This window comes from Takifugu flavidus, chromosome 9 (assembly GCF_003711565.1).
Source record: "Takifugu flavidus isolate HTHZ2018 chromosome 9, ASM371156v2, whole genome shotgun sequence".
Taxonomy (NCBI): Eukaryota; Metazoa; Chordata; class Actinopteri; order Tetraodontiformes; family Tetraodontidae; genus Takifugu; species Takifugu flavidus.
Window position 1 is genome coordinate 7272181 of NC_079528.1, and position 21234 is coordinate 7293414.

Consider the following 21234-nt stretch of genomic DNA (forward strand, 5'->3'; position numbering starts at 1 on the left):
TTTTCGCCCTGCGTAAAACAAGAAATGAATTATATTTTTGGAGTTATTTCTAAACTATAATCACGCATCAATTATGTCTGGCGTTATTTCAGGGTTTATAACAATTGTATTTAATGTTATCTGCCACAATGATCTGGCCCAAGAAGGTAAAATAAAATCAAAGATATTTCAGTTACAATAAAAAAACATCAGTTTTCTTTAGTCATAAAAATGTAATTTACTAATAATAAAAACTCAAAGTCCATGCTTTGTCATAACATTTTATTAATAAACATACAGTATATGCTATAAATGCCATTGCATTTAAACATCAAATGAATCTATATTTCGCATAGTGTTCATGTGAATATTACAATAAATACAGAACAGACGTTAAGTTTTCATTCCCCAGCTATCAGATGACCATCGTAAACAGCTCCGTCTCAAAGATCCCGCTATAAAAGACTCGGCTGAAATTCCTGAACTAAATGAGGATTAAAAAATAAAACACAGTATCCGAACAGAAACTTAAAAATACTGTAAATCAGCAAGATGAATCCAAAAGAGAAGCTTGGCTATAGGGAGGGGCTGCTTTTCTGCTTTCAGCAAAGGGTTTGGTTTTAGGCTTAAACGTGCATTTTTACAACCACAACACAGATCTCAGTTCTTCTCACACGAGGTTAAAAAGAAGAAGATGAAGCGAGTGAAGCAGGCAGCACAGACCTTCAGGTTTTGTCCAGCTAAATATTGCACAGGTTGCGTAACTGTTGCTGGTGCATGGTTGTTTTAATGCTCAACTCCATGAAACGTACTGGTGATTTTTGGATTATTTTAAAAAAAAAAAGCCTAGCAACTGTCAAAATTACCTTTAATTAAAGCATACAGAATTCTATTTCTTCCTACAATGACTTTCAAAGCTAAATCCTTGCTTCCCCATCAGTATACGTACAGTACTGTGTATTTTCCCCTCCAGACAACATTTCTATTCCTGTTTTTTTAAATCACTGCAAATCTCTGAGGCGTTACGGAAGGATCATGAAGGAGGTCTGTCAAATTTAAACAAAACAAAAAAGCACTGATTGAAAGAAGTAAAGCATGCCGTGCGGGAGGGCTGCGGCTCCTACAGCTGCCGTTTAAGGGCTCAAATTTGGGCACACGCCTGCAAAAGCAGACATAAAAAAAAAGAAATAAAACACCAGCCGGGGGTGTTTTGTTTCCGCTTCGTCTCGCTTTCCTAAGGCACATTTAAGTCGTGACTTTCCGAGCCGAACGGCTGGCCAACGAGCAAACTGCCGTGACCCGAAACTACAGAAGCAGATCTGAGATCTGAGCGGTCGCGTAGTTGCCCCGTGGATAACACACCCAAATGATGTTTACTGTGTATCAGAAGTTAATTTGATATCGGGAGAACAGAGATAGGAGCTCAGGCAAAGATCGAAACTGACTGATTACTGTATATCACATGTCTGTTAGCGTTTACATCAGCCTTTATTGCACTTCCTACAAAAAAAAAAAAGAGAGTTAATTTCATGCCTCATCACGGGACATAAAATCATTCATATTAATATTAAGATTCCTTTTGCATGGTTTAATGTTGATCTAAGAACGTAAGAGAGCTTATCTTAAATGAGTCAAAAGACGCTGCTTTCTTTTGATGGAATTAAATAAAACCAAAGATTTTTTTTTTCTTTGTTCATCATCGCACATCTCAAATATCCGCGTTATTGCGTTTTCTATCCAACATGGCCGCCACCCGACAACAGTGTCCCGCTCTCTTACTGGCTGAATGATGAAACAGTCTTTGGTGGCAACGTTGACCAATCAAATACAGATCTCACTGATGACATAACACCAAGACTGGGTTTTTTTTCAAGACCGTCCCCAGACCCCTGTATGCCCCCTATGATGAATCTTCATTGGTTCCCCATGAGGACGCAGACTTCCTGACACGCTGTGAAGGACATGATTCGCAGATAATCTGGTTAAAACAGAGACGGCTTTCTACTGTGACCCGTGTGCTTTTCAGTCGAGGGTCACAATGTGGTCGGCTGGCCGGCAGCTTGAAAGGAGAAAGAAAGCAATATTTATAGATCAGAATTAATTCTGATGCTTAAATGCACAGCTCCACTTTTGAGAGGCGCTCTCTTGTGCAGGTGAAAGAAAACAAACAAATAAACATCACTCAATCGCCATGTCAGACGCTTCTCTATTAAAGCCAGGGGGGCAGGTCTGCAATGAGCCACACACTGGTGCTTTTTTTCCCTTTTTGAACCATAAAATATTGTCAGTTATGTTAGAAAACGACAAATCACAAAAAAGCTGGTCTGATTTCTGACTTGGTTTATTAGCATCTTGATTACTGCTGCTTCCATAAACCAGTAACAAACAACAAAATAATCTCCCAGAATGATGAAAGCTTCTCTTTGGGGAGATTTTTTTTAAATTTCTTGTGTTGTTTTTTTTGCTTTCTGACACTTAACATTCTTGGAAATCTGACAGAAACGTAGGCTAAGGTTGGATCAACTATACCAGACCCAGTCGGCAAATAGTCTTAGCTAAGAGCTTTAAGACCTGGATATGTGCACACAAAGCAGAAATAAAGAAAAAAATGAAGATTTTAGCATTTCCCGCCACTGACGGAACATATTAAACAGTTTTAGCATAACAAGTGCACTTTTCCTGCGTTACAACTGCACATTAAAGCTGTGATGTTTAAAAAAATGCTACATTTCAGGCCAACTAGGGAAGTGCGGCCAATTGTGATGGATGATAAAAGCGGAGGGACTTACAGCGGGAGCGGATGTAGCACTGGTGGCAGTTGAGAAGGCCGTTCCTGATCCGAACATCTGTCCCAGTCGTGGTGTCGCCCAACTGTCCCTTACACACCCCACACTGAAGAGGTTGACCCAAACAGAGACAGCATTGTCATTAAGGACTCATCAACTAGCGGCTCCTTCGCTGGAATTAGTCCACATCAATTAGTTAAACGAGTCCAAGCCGGTGAACAAGCTTGTGTGTTTGGTACGGAGCAGCTATGCCGTCTGGTCTCTTTGTGACTGATGATTTCAAACAGAAATCGTGGTAATTAGAATCTTCCGGACAACGACGGCTCGTTTGTTCATGCTGCAGAGCTCCACAGAAGAGGTGAAGCAACATTTGCTGTGCAATAGGGCCATTTTAGGTTTTTATTCAAGTTAAAAACCCAGACAATAATGCAACTGACCTTAAAGCAGTGAATGTGGAAGTAGAGACTGAGGGTCTCTATGATCATCGCTGCCCCCTTCCCCAAAGGGTGCCCACAGCTGGAACACAGCTTTTTACCACTAACAGACCTACAGGGAAGAAATAGAAAAAACACGTTCAGCCTGTAAAAGGAGATGAGATTCATGCAAATTAGCATCAGAGTTTAAGAGGATTTGAAAACCGAGCATGAAAGAAGTTTAATTTTCCTTGATTATGAACTGAACATTTGCCCGTTTGATCTGCTTCTTCAGAAAGTCTCCAGAGACACCGGACGATGCTGCCAGTGAGCATCCTGTGCATCTGAGCTGCTGTTGGCCCGCAGTAAAACAGATTATATGCATTTCTTTATAAAAAAAAATGGTTGGGAGCAGTTTTGCCTCGCCTGCGGAATTTACTGCTACATTGATCAGTTCCTTGATGTTCAATTATGCTGATTAGGGTAAGTGTGGTGTCATCACCATCATCACCCACTCTTTGTTTTTATGCTAATTCTAAAACACACTTTATTTACTTATATATATATATATATATATATGACCTGTGAATCAGGTGGAATTTACAGTAATTTACACAAAATGAAAATGTCACTGTAGAAATCAGAAATCAAATTAATTTCACATGCAACTTTTATTGTTGTGTTCCCGTGTTAATGCTGCGGAATATGTCGTGAACAAAATGGAGCCATTCAGCAGCAAAGCAGAACATGACAACGCAGGAATGACACCTGTCCCCTCCCTCGGTGCAGGGTGGTGGTGATGTGGTACCTGTTGGGTGCTGGAGGCACCGTGTCTGGAGGAGGCGGACATGATGCGGGGGGCTTTGATGAGCTGCGACCTGTGTTGTTACTATCAGCTGGACCAATCCTGAAAATGGACAGCAACATGCAGCATGATGATGCCTCCGGACGACAGCAAAGCTACTGGCTGACAGAGGTTGATACACACACACCAATAACATCCAAAATAAGGGGAAATAATCAAAGCCTATCCAGAAATGTGCAACACTAATAATTTCCGCATTTTCTCTATTGTTTGATTCTCTCTGCGTATGATGATGGCTGAGCTATGATACGGGTGCAGACTGCCACCTGCTGGTCAAATAGTAGAACTGAGGGTGAAAAACCTACAGGAAAATATTTTTGATATCTTTCATCAATACGGCTACATTTAAATATAGATAACACTAATTGGGATTTTAAAGAATCAGGATTTGAAACTTTTAACAACGTGTCTACTTTGGTGCTGCAAGGCCCATCTCTTTCACACATTCACAGACCTTCGGGTCCCTGCGGGCCGCATTTGCTTGCTGTTGTCCATCACGGGCTGTTGTTTCTTCACATCAGTCGAGGATTTAGGTGATACCGGAGCAGCTTTTTGACCATTCTGCAGGGTGTCGGACAGGCAGGGGCTCTGACTCAGTGAACTAAGGGTCAAAAATGCGTTTACATTTTTAAAGAAATCAATGTCTGTTACTTATTCTACGGTGATAAAATGTCAACTGCTTATTCTCCACAAACCTTCGTCCTGTTTTCATGCTGTCGTCAGCAGTGCTGATGTCACTGGTCCTGTCATTTGTTCTCTGTTTATGTTCTGCGTTCTCTGTGCTGCCCCTCTGTGTTGTCCAATGAAAAACAAGAAAATAGTCAGCTAAATCAAAACACAGCAATCCCCACGGTGCTCTAAAATTAACTCTTTTCAAACTCGATGAGCACATCCACATAATCAGTAATCAGCCATTCACCGACTGCCTCTCCAGCAGTTCCTGCTTGCGTTCCCAGTCAGCCAGTGAACGGACGATGGTATCTTGGGGCTCTGAGGGGGAAGAGGCCTCTCCTCTGCTGGAGGTGGTTACACCTGAGGAGCACGGAGTCAGAGGCATCAAGGTTTCCGCCAGAATCCTGCGTTCCTGTTGTGATGAGACAGACAGCTTCTTAAGAACACTTGAGCACTTTTCTGCATGTTTTACTCGTGCATTGATGTGCAAACACACCTCTTCATGGTACTTTCTCTCCTCCTCTGCCACCTCCCTCTGTGCCTTTTCCCACTCCTCCTTCAGCTTTTCCTGCTCCCGTTGGTACTTCTCCTGTTACCGTGGCAACAGACGGGGGGAAAAACAGCAGAGAGCCCCAGCTGAAAACCCTCTGAAGGTGTGTACATTTCAGCAAGAAAAAAACGAGGAGCATAAACAGACTGAAAAAGAAGACACTTAAAGGCTTTTTAGTTTGGAAATCTGATATAAAGACGTTGCTTTATGCATCCAAATAAGCCTTAAAAGGATGTTTGACCGAGCTCTCAAAGTATAGACGGCAGGTTTACAGAATTACTGCTTGAGATGGTCTTAGTATGCCCTTTAAATATAAACCCTGATGAAGAGACACAAATGAGTGAAAGCTTGTTGCAGCCATACTCTGGCTAGTTCAGCGCTGATATCTGCATGTTAAGGATAAACAGCATGCACTGCCAACAGAGGGGGAACATAAAACATGCATCACGTGAAGCAAAGGGTTCATACACAATTCACAAGAAAATGCCTTGTCCTTTTCACAACTGAATCTGAAACTGGGAAACCAATCCACAAAAGTGCTATGATGAGACCAGTGAAAAGCCCACGAGACCCATTTATCACCAACCTCAGACTTGTGTAGGAACCCCCCAAAGTAGCCCACATTTAATCAAGGTTTGGAGCATCCTAAGCAAGACGAATGACAGAGCGAGTGAAACAACCAGGGAGCCGACAAGCACACAGATGCACCAGACATTCATCCCCTTCAGCAGATCTTATCATCCGAGTTCTGCAGAAAACAGAGGAATCACCTCTCATCACCACTGTCTTTAAGATTTATTTTTCAAGACCGTCCTGCAGGTTAGCAAAGTCCATCATGGACGCCAGGACAAAACATTTAACACCATGAGGACCATGTCTGATTGGCTGAGGAGAGAGAGGGTGATTTGGCAGCAGCAATAGCAGCAACCTTGGACAAAGTGTGTGCATGAGAGTGCAAGAACAAGTCTTCCTCTAGTGGTCAATGTGCGCACATGGATATGCGGGTTATGCTTTTGGACAAACATGGAGGCAAGCTTTTGCAAGAAGCAATGAAATGTGGTTATTTCATCACAAGCTAACCACTTGCATCTGATGTCTGGCTGCATCATGCAAAGTTACTTGGAAAATAAAGCTAAAGATGCGGCTAACTACACTACAAACATGGCCTCTGACAGTGACTTAAATTAGGGGAAGACTGATTTGTCTGTGTGGAGTTTGAGGCATGAATTTGGTGAAGCTGTTCCTGATTAAAAGTAAATGTTATTTAATAAAGATGTTCATGAATATCTTTTCCGCTCTCATCCTTTCATCTCTAACTGCTGGCCTAGCAGACTCACACACCCCGCACCTTAGGGTCTACTGTGTACCTGAAGCATGCGCTCCTGCTCTTGCTGCCACCTTTCCTGACGCTTTCGCTCCTCATCCGGGTCCCAAGACCAGCGGTCACCCTGCCTGGCCTGGGGTAACACCGGGAATGACACCTGCTAGACCCCACCACACATCCACGCACACAAATAATATTTATGGACGCAATCACAATCCAAAAACGAACACCATTTGCATACAGCCACAAACAGTCTCATCAGGGACCAGGAAAGCCCCAGTAGCGACATGGCCCCAGGCACACATATGCAAAGACATCAGCACCACATCCAACACAGGAAAAGAGGAAGAGAAGGGAAAAACAGAAATAGTTGGTCTACCACAACAGCAATACTCCAATGCTACCCAAAGGCTTCCTACTAAGGAGAGAGAAAGACAGAGAAAGAAACAGATGAGGTCAAAGGAAAAACGAAAGCAGTCCCGGCCATTTATGTACAGCATCCTCATCTGGCATGCTACATGAGCACATGTTGCAGTATGAGGCTGCGAGCTCACAGAAACACAAACAGCTAAATGCTAATGTGATATCTACTGATGCCGATGAAAGTCTGAGATGCAGCTGAAGCTTTTGATTCTGCCTTGGATTATTCCCACTCATCCGCATTTAAAATGTCTTTGCATTCATGAACTTGGCCTAATTAAACTCTAATCCAGGAGAAGAAACGCCAGATGAGAAGCAGTTACAGGAAGGAATCGAACCCTAAAGAGAGAGTTGCTGATTTCTACTCACGTTTCCTCGGTGCTCCTGTGCTTCTCCTGAAAATGTAAGACAGGGAACATTAGAACATCAGAAAACCGACCTTTGATCGGTAAAGGTGCAGAAACCAAACACATGTGTGTGTATCTATTAACCAATGAGAAGAGGTAGTGTCAAATCTGGACTGAAATCCTTTGACATATAAATGTAAAGCAGATAAATGAACATAGTGATTCCCATTGCGCACTGCAACATGGATATAAAGGTTTCATTACATTATCCAGAGTTTAAACACAGAAGAGAGAAAGACCATTAAATACACGGGGTGGGAATGGGGGGACGAGAGATGGGACAAAAGAGTCGTGCGTTAGTGCCTGCAGAGACAGTGAGAAAACCTCGTGCAACAAAAAGGTTTACCTGGTGCAGCGAAGAACTCCCAACGTAATTTGGGATTGCAGGTTGCCAGCGAAGACGTGGCACCGTTTGCAAACTCTATAGCAAAATAAAACATGGGTGGCCAGACAGGGGGTGAGAGAAAAGCAGGAAAGAAGAGGAGTTATAAGGGAGCGTTCAAAAGCAGGACCTGGAAAGGGGATCAAGTGAGGTGAGGAGGTCTCCTCTAATAGGGTGGTCACACATGATGCTGGAGGCTATCCCAGCGGCATGAGGGTGAAGGCAGGGTCCGCCATCAGCTCAGCTGATCACAGCCTATATGAGCATTTGGGGGACCTGGCACCTTCTACAGTGTGTTTTCAGTCAAATAAAAACTTTTCAGTAGGATTGATAAGTAAAAATCAAAGAGGGACAATAAAGAATGCTACTGAACATTTGGCCTTTGGTTAGATCACATATGTATGCAGATTTGTGTTTTTCAACAATGTGCTACTCTGTGTAATTCAGGAATCAAAGTTCTGCGTTATTCAATTCTTAAAAAAATCTGATTTGTGAGAGAGAAAATTGAGCAAATGAGCAGTAAAGTGCAAAATAAGCAAGTCAAGTTCACAAGTGCATGTGTAAAGAGCTAAAAGGCAAAGGGGGAATCCCAGCAAGGAGGTAAACTCAGAAGAAAAGGAGGTTTAAATAGGAAAGAATTTGGATGTGAGGCGTTCACTGACCTGTCTTTTCTATTGCTGGATGATGTCCAAGTCTTCCTGGTGCAGCTGAACTTGGTACCTCGTGGTTGTCCTGTTCTGACCTCTGGGATGCAGTAACACTTGCCTTAGGAGCATTTTAGAGATTATATGTTGGCTGAGGGCCCAATAAAAACACCAGTTGTGACAGTTTAGCTAAATCCTCACCTGGGAAGTCATTGGCTGTGTGCTGACTCCAGACGAGTCCAGATTGGCAAAATGTTGAGATACGTTTTCGTTTTGTCCTTGTTTGGCTTCTAAAAATAAATGAGCAATATTTATACGGTCCAACTCAAGTATCTAAAGTAGATGACGTCAGTGTAAAGACGCAAGGTAATGAGTGACCACAAGGGGTCAGTAGAGTAGTGTTATATACAGACCTGAGGGAGGTGCGTGTCGGTCTGCGAGTTTAACATTTTCTTCCTTTGTAGCAGCTCCTGAACTGCTTCTAGTCTTTGTAAAGCTCTCCTGTGTCTTGTGCAGCTCCTTTAAATGTTATAGACAGTTATCAAGTTTAAGACTTAACTAAGCAATAAGGGGAGATTAACAGCCTGGTGCAATAAACAAACCCTACTCTACACATAAATACAGATTTGGAATCAAAATATTACAATGTGTGAAACAGTTAAATGATCTGACCGATGGGAGTGTGGTGGGCCGGCTGGGTGGTGATGAATGCTGGACAAAAGTCGTTTCTGTGCGAGTCTCCTCGGTCTTGGCTGATGCTTGGTTTTCTCCTTCAATGGAGGCGTGAGGACTGTGAGTTGACGAGGCCGCTGATAGAGCAGGTTCTGCATTATTGTTCCAGTGTTTGGATGGGGACGCCAGGAAATGAGGAGATTCCCTTCCTTGGCTCTGTGGTGATGCGGTCTGGGTGTTGACACCAACAACTTCCCCATTGATGGGGAGCAGCCCATCTGCCTAATTTGAAAGACAAATAAAACCTCATGAATGAAACATTTTGGTTTAGTTGTGGTGTTATTTATTCTTGAATTTTCTTTCCATAATTACAATCTGTTCTTAACAATAGTTGAGTTTAAATGGTTTCCTATGTGGGTAATAAACCTAAGAATTAGGGGAAAAGGGGAAAACCAGCCTGACCATCTCATACGAGGTCATTGTTAGCCTCTCATGTTTGCCCATTATTAGCTATTCATCCAACTCTCCACAGCAGACTGGGATCTACAATAAAGACCCACTAATGTATGTGTGAGGAACTCCTAGTGAGGGGTAACTTAAGACACAGTGGTGGATCCGGGTGAATGTAGCCTCTCTGTCTGGCCCCATGTGCCGCCACCTTCTCATCCTGCTCCTAGCAGCCTGTGTGGGCCCTCTTTGTCTGCTGGGAGCCCACTTTACTTTGAGAGGGCCCTACTTGTCAACTCCTTAAGTCAATAGGAAACAGAGGGCTCCTTTCACAGGCAGGCTCTGCTCCGGCTCCTCACAAGACATTCCAGAAAAGCACTGAGCTCCATTAGATCTGGTAATAACTTGCACCCCCCCTTCCTTCTGCACCGCACCAAAACACAAGATCACATCTTGAACAGTGCATTGGCAAGAAAAAAGGAAATGGTCCCTGTTGAGAGCACATTGAGGTTTACTTAAATACTATTTCAGTCAAAGGAAGTCCTATTTTTGCAAAACTAGATGGGAGGGAGGAGCGAGAGCCGTCAAGCTAATTAAATCAAACAGACAGAAGTAAAACATAAAAATGACTTGTGAAGATACAGTATGATAATGGCAGCTGCTTCATAACCAGGCTCACCTTGCTGGGCCACTGTTCAGCTGCTGGGGGTCGAGATTGAAGGTAAGGCTTGGGCATCAGCAAAGGCACCGGCTTGGGAGACAGACCTCGAGCAGTCGGCGGCTCAGACGAGCGAGAACGGATTTGAGGGCGCTGTTGTGAGGAGTCTTTGGTGAACTCTTCGATCCGCGCCTCATACGTCGACGTGAACTTTGGCGCTGGCGCAGACTGCTGGCGCAAATACCTCAAGGGCCCCTCGGGGTCTGCGTCAAAAGGGTCCGGGGTAGTTGGGGAGGAGGACGGGGAAACAGAGAGAGGGAAGGGAGAGCAGGGGTAGGTGGGATCAGCAGATATGCTGCGGTCCAGGAGCTTTGGTAGCTGCAGCTGTTCAAGAACGGCTTCACTGATTGAAAAACGTTGGGCGTATCTTTGGAGGACAGACGACGCCTCCTCTGGGGTTCTGGCGCGTCTGTATGCATCTCTCAGCTCCTGCTCACGACGCTCTCTGTTAAAGAGGCAGTTTCATTTAACGAGTGCAACATTTACAGCACATTTTCTGTACCTGCAGAGCAGTTCGCCTACTTGTCAGCAACGATCTCTCTGTAGGTCTTAATGCTTCTTCGCCTCACGGAGGTGCAGGTGTCTCCTGACAGCAACTGCTCCATCATCTTCCTCTCCTCCTCTTTTTTGATGAGATCCTGAGAAATACTCCTCCTGCGGTTCTTCCACCTGGCCAAGTCCTGAAACCAGCGAGGAATTTAGGAGAGAAATTAGATGCAATCGTCAAAAGAAAACTTAAGGATGACGCTGAGATGCTTACGTCCTGCCAGTGGTCTTCCTCTTCCTTCATCTTGTTGTACTGGTTGTGCATCAGTTCATGACGCACCTGACTGTGGGGCTGCAGGATGGTCTCCTCCTCCGCACGCATGTCAATCATACTCACACTCCTGCAGGGAGACAGACACATGATACCTGTATAAATACATGCACCGTATATTTTAGTCTTTGAACAGGTTACTCAAGATTCACTTAAAGGAAAACATATTTTCTGAATTTAAAAAATGATTGCAATATTAAAGAAAAGCATGAAGATCATTAAATGAAGTATAAATACAAATAATGAATGTATTTGAAAGGAAGAATTGCCCTCAGGACCAGCTCGAAGGTGTAATCTAGCCAATCTGGAATTCAGAAAACAGGTAATTTTCCTTTAACTTTTTTCCACTTGTTTGAATAGCATATGTGCCAGTGAGAAACAAATTAATTAAGTCCAGCCTGCTGTAGCAATCAAAGTTAACCATGGCAATGTTTTGGGTTGCATCAAAACGTGCATGGGTGACAAGATGTGAGCTAATGTGATCATCATTTGTCTACTTTTATGCATGAAATTAAACAGTGCTAAAACAACTGATGAATAACAATGTTGCTTACAAGCAGACAAGTTAAAATACAAGTATTAATCATTGGAATAAAACTCCATTATCTGATGGACATCATTAAAATACCCATAATCCTGCAAAACTGACTAAATAAGAACATGCACACTAAATCAACATGATGAGATATTTGCTTTGAGAGCACTTCCTACTTGCATGGCAAAAGCTCTAAGGCTAAAAGTGATGATAACGTGAATGAACTAATTAGGCAGGCTTAGTTCTGTTGCAGGCCCGAGCAGCCGAGACTCTCAGTTGCTAAATGGTAACTTACTGTGCGTCATCTGACACACCGAGTGTGCAGCTGACTCTACAGAAGGCAGAGAGCATGAAAGGACAGAGCATAATCACACACAAAATCACGCTAGAGGCTTAATACATTGTAGGTGATTAAATTACAGATTATCCAAAGGAGAATACTGATTAAATGAGTCCCCTCTTTACTGTTGATGCAGATTAGTTTACGTTAAGATGCATTATTTCTTAAACCGCAAGGGGGCGATGTTATCGCGCACCCACCGCATGCCCGTTCTACTGCAAACCGAATGAAAACAGCAGATACATATGGTAATGATCTGGGAGGCACATGCGACTTGTGTTAGTTGGAACATTAATATCATCAATGTGGCTTTTGTACTATCTGTGATCACCACTCGCAGTTTCGCCCTAATCACAAAGAGCTGCTTCTTTGCTGTTGGAGTGCCTGTTGAAGCTCACCACAAAAGAAAGATGAGATAAAAACAGGAGAAACCTTGCAAAAATGAACACAGATAGGTTCCAAATAGATCCCTTTTCTCCATTTCTTTGCTCTTATCTGTCGATGGAACATTAAGAGTTGCAGCCGAGCCACCATCCCTTTAAGTTATCCGTGAGCATGAAATGAATATTTTGAATTAAATCAAAGCTTATATCTTCAAATGGTAACTGAGTCTGCTGATGGATTAAAACGATGAACTTCAACATGCAATGTGATCATCTTCTCCAACAATCTGGCTCAGATGACTCCGGATCAATGGAAAAGCAAGAAAATGTGAAAATAAACATTTTATTTTCCAGTTTCCATGCAGCCTGAGTAGAAAAACAGCTGTTGCCACGTAAAAGCAGCCCATGCCATCTTTAGGACAGCAAAAGAGGGAGCATCCTTAAATTTAATTCATGAATTCAAACAGTTCTTGTTCATTGAGGTGGACAATCATGACATGTGTTGTAGCTGGACGGGGCTCACGTTGCACGAAGACTGCATTCTGTCCAGGAAGCACCTCCCCGTGGGTCCTCATTCTCACTCCACGCTTGTCCCTGCTGTCGGCTTTTAGCAGTCGTTGCCAAGCCAGTTGACCCTGGGAGGAAGTGGGAGGGGCTTGGGGTGCTGGTGCACTGAGGTGAGGTCAAGGATTCTTCTTGTCCTGTCACTAATTTGGCACCGATCACCGCCGTTCCCACAGATCCCGCTTCCTGCTGCAACGCAGGTGCATTTTTTTCTGGGGTGATCACATCTTGGGACGCTGAATCCTTTGCAGCAAGAGGTGTTGAATGTTGGAAGAGTTCCTCTGAGCATGAGCGAGTTGGAGTACTGCGGAAAGCAGAGCAAACTAAAATGTCCGGCTGCCTGGTTATCACTCTCTATCACTAGACGCCGTTTCTCTGCAGGAGCCACAAAAGATTTATGTGACATAAATCCAAGAGAACAGTACAGAAAGGCCGCAGAACTTAAAAAACAACCAGAGAAGGGATGAAAAGGATTCAGTCTGAAAGCCAAAAGCTGGATCCACAGAACTTTCTGGTGTTTGTCATTTCTGTGATAAACAGCTACATTTTGGGAGGTTTGTTATTGGACTGAGAATCTGAATGCGTGGCAGGCAGGAATGGGCCTTAGTTTCAGCCTGCTCAGTTAGGAAAGGGAAAAAGCCTCATTTCCTTACATCCTGAGGGTGGGTTTCATGAACGTGCTCCCATGTTTCAGCCAGGAGACAATCGGTATATATACTGAGAAGTAGATTTTGCATGTAAATGGGTATGCATGACTCCATATTTATCTGTTTTATGATGATTTTCTGACTTTATGTGCATGAAAAATGAAATCCAACCATTGTGCGGCTCTCCCCGCCACCTCTCTCCGACCTGACATGCACAAGTATGTCGCAATCCTCTCCAAAAAGATGTGTCAACACAAGTTTGACAGGCAACAGCAAACACTAATATGATGTTCGACAAGCAGTTTTATAAACAAGTCCTGGCAAAACTACAGTGAACAAATTCCAGCAACAGTTTTCTCCTGGAAATTTACAAGCTGTTACACGCTTCAGAAATCACCTCAAACCGTTTTTACAAATATCACAGAATCTACTTTGTCCACAAAACTCAGAGGATTCTTGTCACAGGCCTGTAACACTGACAAGCCCATCAGTGCCAGAAAACTGGAAACTGCGAGTACGACTGTAATAATTCTACAACAGTATTGAATATAATGTGAGCGAGACCGGGTTGTAAGATGTTTTGAAAAATAACAGCTAAATTGTGGCCACAGATCAGGGTTAGCCTGCATAGCTGGGGATAATAAAACAGCAGGGAGCAGGGTAGACTCTGGAGAGGAATGTTCTTCCTCTAATTTGGCATCACTGGATAAAAATTAGCACTAAAAATGATGACCTGAAACAAGAGGTTGGACAAATCTGCTGCAGCTGAGAATTTTCAAAGCCGTTATTTTTCACTATCTGGGGCAGAAAGGTATGCTGGTGCATGCCGTTGTAGAGTCCTCTTGGACTTTAGGCTGAGCAAGATAAGATGGGTTCACGGTGGAGAAAATCTCTCCACAGTGAGCTGACGCAGGAGAAGTTGACGTGTCTACCTGCTTTTACTCCATACAGAACAGAAGAATTCTATCGCTTAGGCTGAATCTGATTTGGAGAAACTTTGTGGTTTTGAGGAAAACAGATTAGAGACCTTTGCTCAGAAGTGATGACCAGCCAAGATTCAGTCTCCGCAGGGGGCTTTGTTTGGTGGTGCTGGGGGATAAAGGACAGAGGCTCACTGCACCTTCTCACGCCCACTGCATGGATCTCAATGCAAGGTACAGAAGCAGCCTGGTCCTCTCCCTCACTCTCCTTTGCCCGGTTCACCTTCTCAATCTGTATGTGGGGTACAAAGGACTGACTGTGGGACGGGCTGATAGACTCTCCAGGTGGGGGGGCTAAGCTAAGAATTTCATTTAGAAAATACCATCACCCATTCACACACAGACACAAACAGGGAATCGTGTTGAAGTCACATCAGGAAGAAAACCAAAGATATGACACAACAGTCATCATGGATGTGAGGGAATAGAGGGTTGGAATGGAGGGTCACACATGAGATGAAGGTAAAGAAAAAGGAAGAAGATGGAAGAAAAACAAAGTAAAAGATGCATTAAAAATGTATGAAGGATACACAGAGAGAGAGACACACACACACACTCAGAAATGTTTGCAAGCTCTTGGTGACCTGCACCAACCCAGTAACCACCAGAGTCTCTGACTGCAATAAGATGAAAACGCAGCTTTTGCCTCCATCAACTACACCTTTTCAAACAGTATGAGAGACAGAATAAATCATCAACAATTGAAGCTGCGCCATTTGCTTGTCAAAATAACATTTTCCAAATGCAGCCTTTGAATTAATCTGATCCTCACGCACGACGTCATCTGCAAGACTCACCTGCACGGTCTGTCTCCCCCTACAGGGGACGTGGCGGTACTCCAACTCTTACGACCTTCGTCCTTCCTTCCTTCGTCCTTATCGTTCATTTTCTTGCGAAGCGGCGTGGGCATGTATCCGCTGTGGTTGCTCTTGTTGGGAAGGTACTGGTTGAAGGGCAGGGGGGTCCGCAGCTCAGTAACCGAGGTCCGCCGCACCGACATGTCGTCTTTGCGGACATCTGGCATCTTCCTGTGGGGAGGGCCATCGGACTCTGAGTCACTGCCGCGGCCTGTGGTTGAGGCCAGAATCAAAGGGATTATTAAGCATTATTAAGGATTCATACTGTGTTGAGTGAAGAAATACTGTGTATTAACATCAAAGACATTATTACCTGTTAGTTTGCTAAAGGTGACAGTGACGCAGAACATAACACAAACTTTCAAGACAAGGTTTAACAGGTCAAAGTAACAGGCTAAAGTCAATTTACAGTGTTTTCCCCTCCCTGTGCATTCCAGTGGTTGAACATATCAGCTACATCAACAGAAATATGCCACATAAATCAAGTGTAAATTTGCATTGTTTAGCTTGTGTCGAGGGATTGTTGGCACACAGCTTGGAAGAATTTAGCTGGGATGCCCTTGTTGTCGCCTGTATCGCATTTGAAACCCAGTGTTATCCTTTTAATGCCAGTGGCAACACCTGGCTTTGCAGAAGTGTGGTGCTCACGGATTTTCCCTCCTTGGCTTCTAAAATTCCTACACAAGATCTAAGTGTGATCACAATGTGATAATGACCTGTTTGCAATTTCAGGGAGCACACCAACCATTTCTAGCTTCATTAATCTGTATTTTTTTAAATTTCAATCCAAGGTAAACACTTTGAAAAAGCAAGCAATGAAGATTGACCCAAGGTTTTCCAACATTCCTTTTCAAGATGTTCAGCACATGCTACTGGAATTTCCCCTTTTTTCTGGGTGGGATGTAACGGAGTGCTGTAACGGATAAATGTGTAAATCTTAATCTCTTCGTCAAACAGACGCGAACTTAAACCTCTACTTGTGGTCACACTGCCAAGGATGAAAGGAGGCGATGACATATCTGAGGACTTGTATAAGTCTTCCATATCAGTGGCAAAAACAGGTGACACAAGGGATCCAATTCATCCACCATCTTTAAGGAGCAACACGTGTTGGTATGGGATGATCTGTAGGAGCACTATAACCTGAGGCAATGGATACCGTTGCTCAATATTATCATTATTATTATTAAGGACAGCTGCAGAGAAATGTGTCCATACAGATGAAATCATTATTCTTAGTCTTTTCAACAGTCATTCAATTGCAGAGGCTGCTGTCAGTCTTGAATTCATCTCCCAGTCTTGATCCAAAACAAGCTTATGTTCATGTACCTTATCTTCTTCAAGGATAAACACCCATTTTTCTCCTTCAGCCTAATTTTTTTCAGTGATGATTGTAGAAAAATCAGGAAAGAAAACTTGCTCAGTCCAAATCTATTTCATAGACGTTTACACAAGAAGCTTTAAAATAACATCTTGTGGAAGTTACCTTTACATTCTTATGAGGCTATTGGGAAATCTGGGTGGAAAAGATCCTAGAGTCTATGTTTTAAGGCTGCATATTAAACTGTTTTGCCACCAAGCTGCAAGGTTTTTCTGGTGTATATAAAAGAAAGGCTAGAACAAGAAATAAAGGACTGACAGTAACAAGATTTGCCTGTTTTTAAGGTGGAATTCAACATCCAAGTAGTTCAGCCAAACGACTGGTGACAGCAGTCTGGGTATTGGAGACGGTTGTTTCCTTTTACACTTCCCTCAAAACAAAAACACAACCCGGCAGGATGCACAATCTCTTTTCCCACATGGGATTTGAAGTTAAAGCATGTGTGTAAAGCTGCTAACATCATGCTTAAGCTACTGATTTAAACATGCCCATCTATCACCCGTGAGGACTGTGGATGACTGGCACGAATGACCTGTTTGCCTTTTTTTGTTAGGAAAAGGCTGCGGGCGGAACAAAGCAGAACAAAGACACTGTTGTTTCAAACACTTGACGAGGATCTATTATTTAATGATGTTATTACTGTGCCCTCTGCTCTCAAAGGCTGGTCAAAAAAACCTCAAGAACTCTTTCAAGCGATCATTCAAACTGCCACACCTCCATCTCTTGTTTTCTCCTTCTCTAATGCCGTCTGTCATCCCATTTATTACATCTAAAGTTAGAAATCCACTGTGGCATGAGATGTTTCCATCCAGATGTTATTGGTAGGTCTGGAAACCCTCACGAGCTCTCACCAACACTAAGAGGCTGTCAGACAGACTGTCACAGCCACTAGGCCGAATCCTAAACGCTTGCATGTCATGATGAAAACTGAATCGTTCTACGCTTCCATGAGGTCACATAAGTCCAATGTTTTGTTTTTCCTCACCTGTCAGACCGTCACGAAATGTCAATTAGTTGGAATTTGTGCTAAAATGACACAACTGAGGAGCTTTTGAGCAAAGCTGATGTGATGACATTTGTTATTTTAGTCTTCCGTGCGTGTGTTACATTGACATCACACACCTGTTCTTCGGAATGATGAACAACTCTGGTCTGTAAACTCAAATATAAAACCAGATAAGCTTGGAAACACAGGTGTTTTTGAACTACCTACTTCATATCCAGAAATCAACACTGTTCACACTTGGCTGAAATGATACATCACCTGTTGAAGTGAATTTATTAAAAGCTTGAAGTGAGCCTTGAACCCAGATCATTTACCAATTTCAAAAGGGCAACAAGAACTACTGGGTGTAGGAACAAAAGCTTGAATGCAGTAACATTAAAAAGACAAAGGATTATCCTTCATCTATATAGTATATCTGTACAGGATAGGCCAACAACACAGTCAGTGCTGAATTAGTACTGGCTAAGAACATGTGAAAGGCACACATAAGATCCCATGTTTCATACCATCACTGCTGCCGTGGGTGACCGGGACGTCTGGCGACGGGGTCTGACGTGAACGTGAGCCGAAGGAGTCCAGGCTGTCGAATGAATCCTCTCGGCAGTGTCGTGGTGGTGAAAGAGAGTCGCTGCGCTCAGAGTCCCAGCAGTCGATGTAGCCACTGTCACGGATGTTGCGTTTTGGGCTCTCTGCCTCTTCTGCTTCCTGAACATAGTTAAACAAACTGGTAGTAAACTGGTCTAACAGTTGCAACAGTTGTTTATATCTTACACAGTATTTATCTAGGTTATCTGATAAATTGATGTCTGCCGTGTCTGTTACTGCAACCCCAGTGTCATAAAAATATTTAGACAGACTTGTCTGTAACTGGCTCTTTGTCACTCTCTCCTCACCTCTGTGACCTTTTCCCTTAGTGGTCCTACAGTGAAAACATGTCTGTGCTGTTAATGGAAGGTGGAGAAAGCCTTTTCCTGTCCACTCAAAGACTTCCTGACCATGACTCCCAAAACTCCCACACATCTGTCACTGTACTCCCCCTTTGCAAATCTGCTGCCATCTAACTGTAGGATTTTTATTTTGCTTGGTAGGAAATCAACATTTTGTGTGGAAAATCAAGTTTTGAAAGCAAAGTCAAAAGGGTAAAGCCAAAACTGTGATTGTCCAATACTATAAGATTTAAGAGGAGTAGATTCTTGTTGAATATTAAAGTTTTGGCTTTACCATTTTGACTTTGCTGTCAAAACTTGATTTTGAACTCAGAGTTTATTATTCCCATGTTTCATGGAAACCAGTTTTTTTTTGTCAGCACATCTGGAAAAGGTGTACCGTCACACTGGCTGATCTTGCAAGAATTTTTGACTTTAAGAACCTTTTTAATGCATCTTCAGAGTTGAATTGAGGTTAAAAATAACTGTAAAACTACTGACAAAGTTCAAACCAATAATAATCCCTCAGCTTTCTTTAGATTAAAAATAACATTAGTATTTCTTCTGTTGCCAGAATGACCCGAGTGAGAGAATATTTTAAATTGAAATTTCCAGCCCAGGAAATTACTAATACTGCATTTCCAAACCTTTCGCATCTGTGACAACAGGCCTTCAAATTCTTTCAGGTCCAGCGTGGGCCCGTTGTAGGAAGTACAGCCGTTGGCAGCACGACCTAACCAGTAGATAGTAATTAGAACCTAAAGAGAGGAACACAAGTGATACTTCATATTAAAAGGAGGCACATGGACAAGTGCTATCAGGAAGTTTATGACGGTTGTTGATGGGTGAGATACAACAGGTGCAAAATGGAGACATGAAGTAGTGTTTACACAAGGACAGCAGCATAGATAACTGTGCTAAACCTGTCTGAGAAATGCCTAAACCAGAGTCAGTTGTTCTTAAGAATCCTGATGCAGGAGATGGTCAAAAAGCAACTCCAAAAAGTGGGCTTTTCTGCAAAGAGAATCCCCACCTTAAAAGGTCACAGTGATTTATGTGTATGACTGCATAAATCGCCAGATCGATGTCATCTGTTTCCAACACTATAAGCCTCTAAAAGCAGATGCAGAATGAAGCAACACTTGAGCGTCTTCCACCATAAAAGTGCAAATTAAAGTAACAGATGAGGTTTAAAAACATTTAAGATGTTTCATGCAACTTCCTCTTCACTTAATTCATTGTCTAAAATGCAGATGGGGCCGAGCGGCTGTAATGAGAGGCAGATTACCCAGAGCTGCACCTTTAGTGCTGCTGGCGAAGTGTTGCGGCTATATTTACTGTGTCCATGTCAACCGCTACTCCGTGGGGATTGCTTTGATAAGAGAGCTCAGCGTGGCTTCATGCGTTTATTTCCGTCATACTGTCAGTATAAACACTGTCAGCCGAGCAAACACACTTTTAAGAAGAACAAAGAAAAACGGTGCTGAATAAAAGAAGCTCATTTTAGTTTTAAAGAAGGAATTCCTGCAAAAAAGGATTATGCAACTTGACAACTAGAAGGGACTTTATGGGCCACTTCAACAGAAAATTATTCTTTTTCTAAATTTAGGTGCAATCGCTATGTTTTCAACATCTGTCCCAGTTTATACTGGAAGTGGGTCAGCACCACATGTGTCCTTTTGCTTGGTGGTATGATGTAAATGAATCCTTAGTGATGAATGAGGCAAACTTATCCAGAAATCCTAATTGCACCTTGAATAGCACGAATGCAGAAACACCTGTCCTGTAAGTTCTGAGCTAAGAGCAAAATGAAATCATGTCGTTGGCATTTGGACGGTCTGACAGGCCCAAAAGTGGAGTGCACGACTTCCTTTTAGCAGCTATCTGGCCTGACAGATGTGGAAGGACGAGTCAAAGTGGTTAATCACGAAACATCATCTGTTTGACACACACACATGCACGCGCAGCTGAGTGATGCATTGACAAAAAACATCCACAGTGTTAATTATCCAAACAGGAGCAACTGCACAGAAATGAAACAACACGTCATCTGCAGACCTGTGAGCTGCACATAGAGTATCCAACACATTCACTCAAAAACACAGGCAGTCCTTGCATAGCTATACAACGACCTCATTATCCAAGAAACACCCAGTTCCATCCAATCTGTATGCCCAAAGCATCATCACCAACACAGGAAAATCTTCTTCACCTCTCAGTGTTTGGTGTGCTGTGAAGACAGCTGATATCAACCTTTACTCCTTGTGCTGGATGTGCCTTGCAGATCCATGGTGCAGCGCCGTATTGCAGCAGCTGGTATAGACCGAAGGAAGGGACTTTGTAGTCCATTCACTATTGCTTAAAAATAAAATAGCTGAGAGTCCTCTGTGCTATTACCTAATGAGCTAGCAGATCAGATTGGCACTGCAGCCTGAGAGAGAGAGAGAGAGAGAGAGCAGGAGAGAGAGAGAGCGAGAGAGCAGGAGAGAGCGGGAGAGAGCGAGAGCGGGAGAGCTTTG

General features: G+C 43.0%; 1 protein-coding gene across 14 annotated transcripts in view; it reads right to left on the bottom strand.

Annotated features, from left to right (window-relative positions):
* Positions 1–246: 246 nt before the first annotated feature.
* The window catches only part of limch1b (LIM and calponin homology domains 1b), a 42382-nt gene continuing 21394 nt past the window's right edge, over positions 247–21234 (bottom strand). For 5 of the 14 annotated variants that reach the window (XM_057042990.1, XM_057042997.1, XM_057043003.1 and 2 more), the window contains 23 exons: positions 19363–19473; positions 18296–18494; positions 15343–15613; positions 12878–13222; positions 11927–11962; positions 11040–11166; positions 10802–10959; positions 10241–10724; positions 9115–9396; positions 8856–8961; positions 8644–8732; positions 8461–8563; positions 7763–7837; positions 7379–7404; positions 6633–6749; positions 5212–5304; positions 4963–5127; positions 4739–4833; positions 4498–4644; positions 3987–4085; positions 3203–3311; positions 2769–2871; positions 247–2038 (listed from right to left, as the gene is read on the bottom strand). In XM_057042990.1, the coding sequence (XP_056898970.1) occupies positions 2013–2038; positions 2769–2871; positions 3203–3311; positions 3987–4085; positions 4498–4644; positions 4739–4833; positions 4963–5127; positions 5212–5304; positions 6633–6749; positions 7379–7404; positions 7763–7837; positions 8461–8563; positions 8644–8732; positions 8856–8961; positions 9115–9396; positions 10241–10724; positions 10802–10959; positions 11040–11166; positions 11927–11962; positions 12878–13222; positions 15343–15613; positions 18296–18494; positions 19363–19473 (3366 nt within the window). In that variant the 3' untranslated portion in view covers positions 247–2012. Of the gene's footprint in view, positions 2039–2768; positions 2872–3202; positions 3312–3986; positions 4086–4497; positions 4645–4738; positions 4834–4962; positions 5128–5211; positions 5305–6632; positions 6750–7378; positions 7405–7762; positions 7838–8460; positions 8564–8643; positions 8733–8855; positions 8962–9114; positions 9397–10240; positions 10725–10801; positions 10960–11039; positions 11167–11926; positions 11963–12877; positions 13223–15342; positions 15614–18295; positions 18495–19362; positions 19474–20927; positions 21160–21234 lie in introns of those variants that run through there. The other 9 variants (XM_057043004.1, XM_057042991.1, XM_057042992.1 and 6 more) reach the window with 9 other exon arrangements.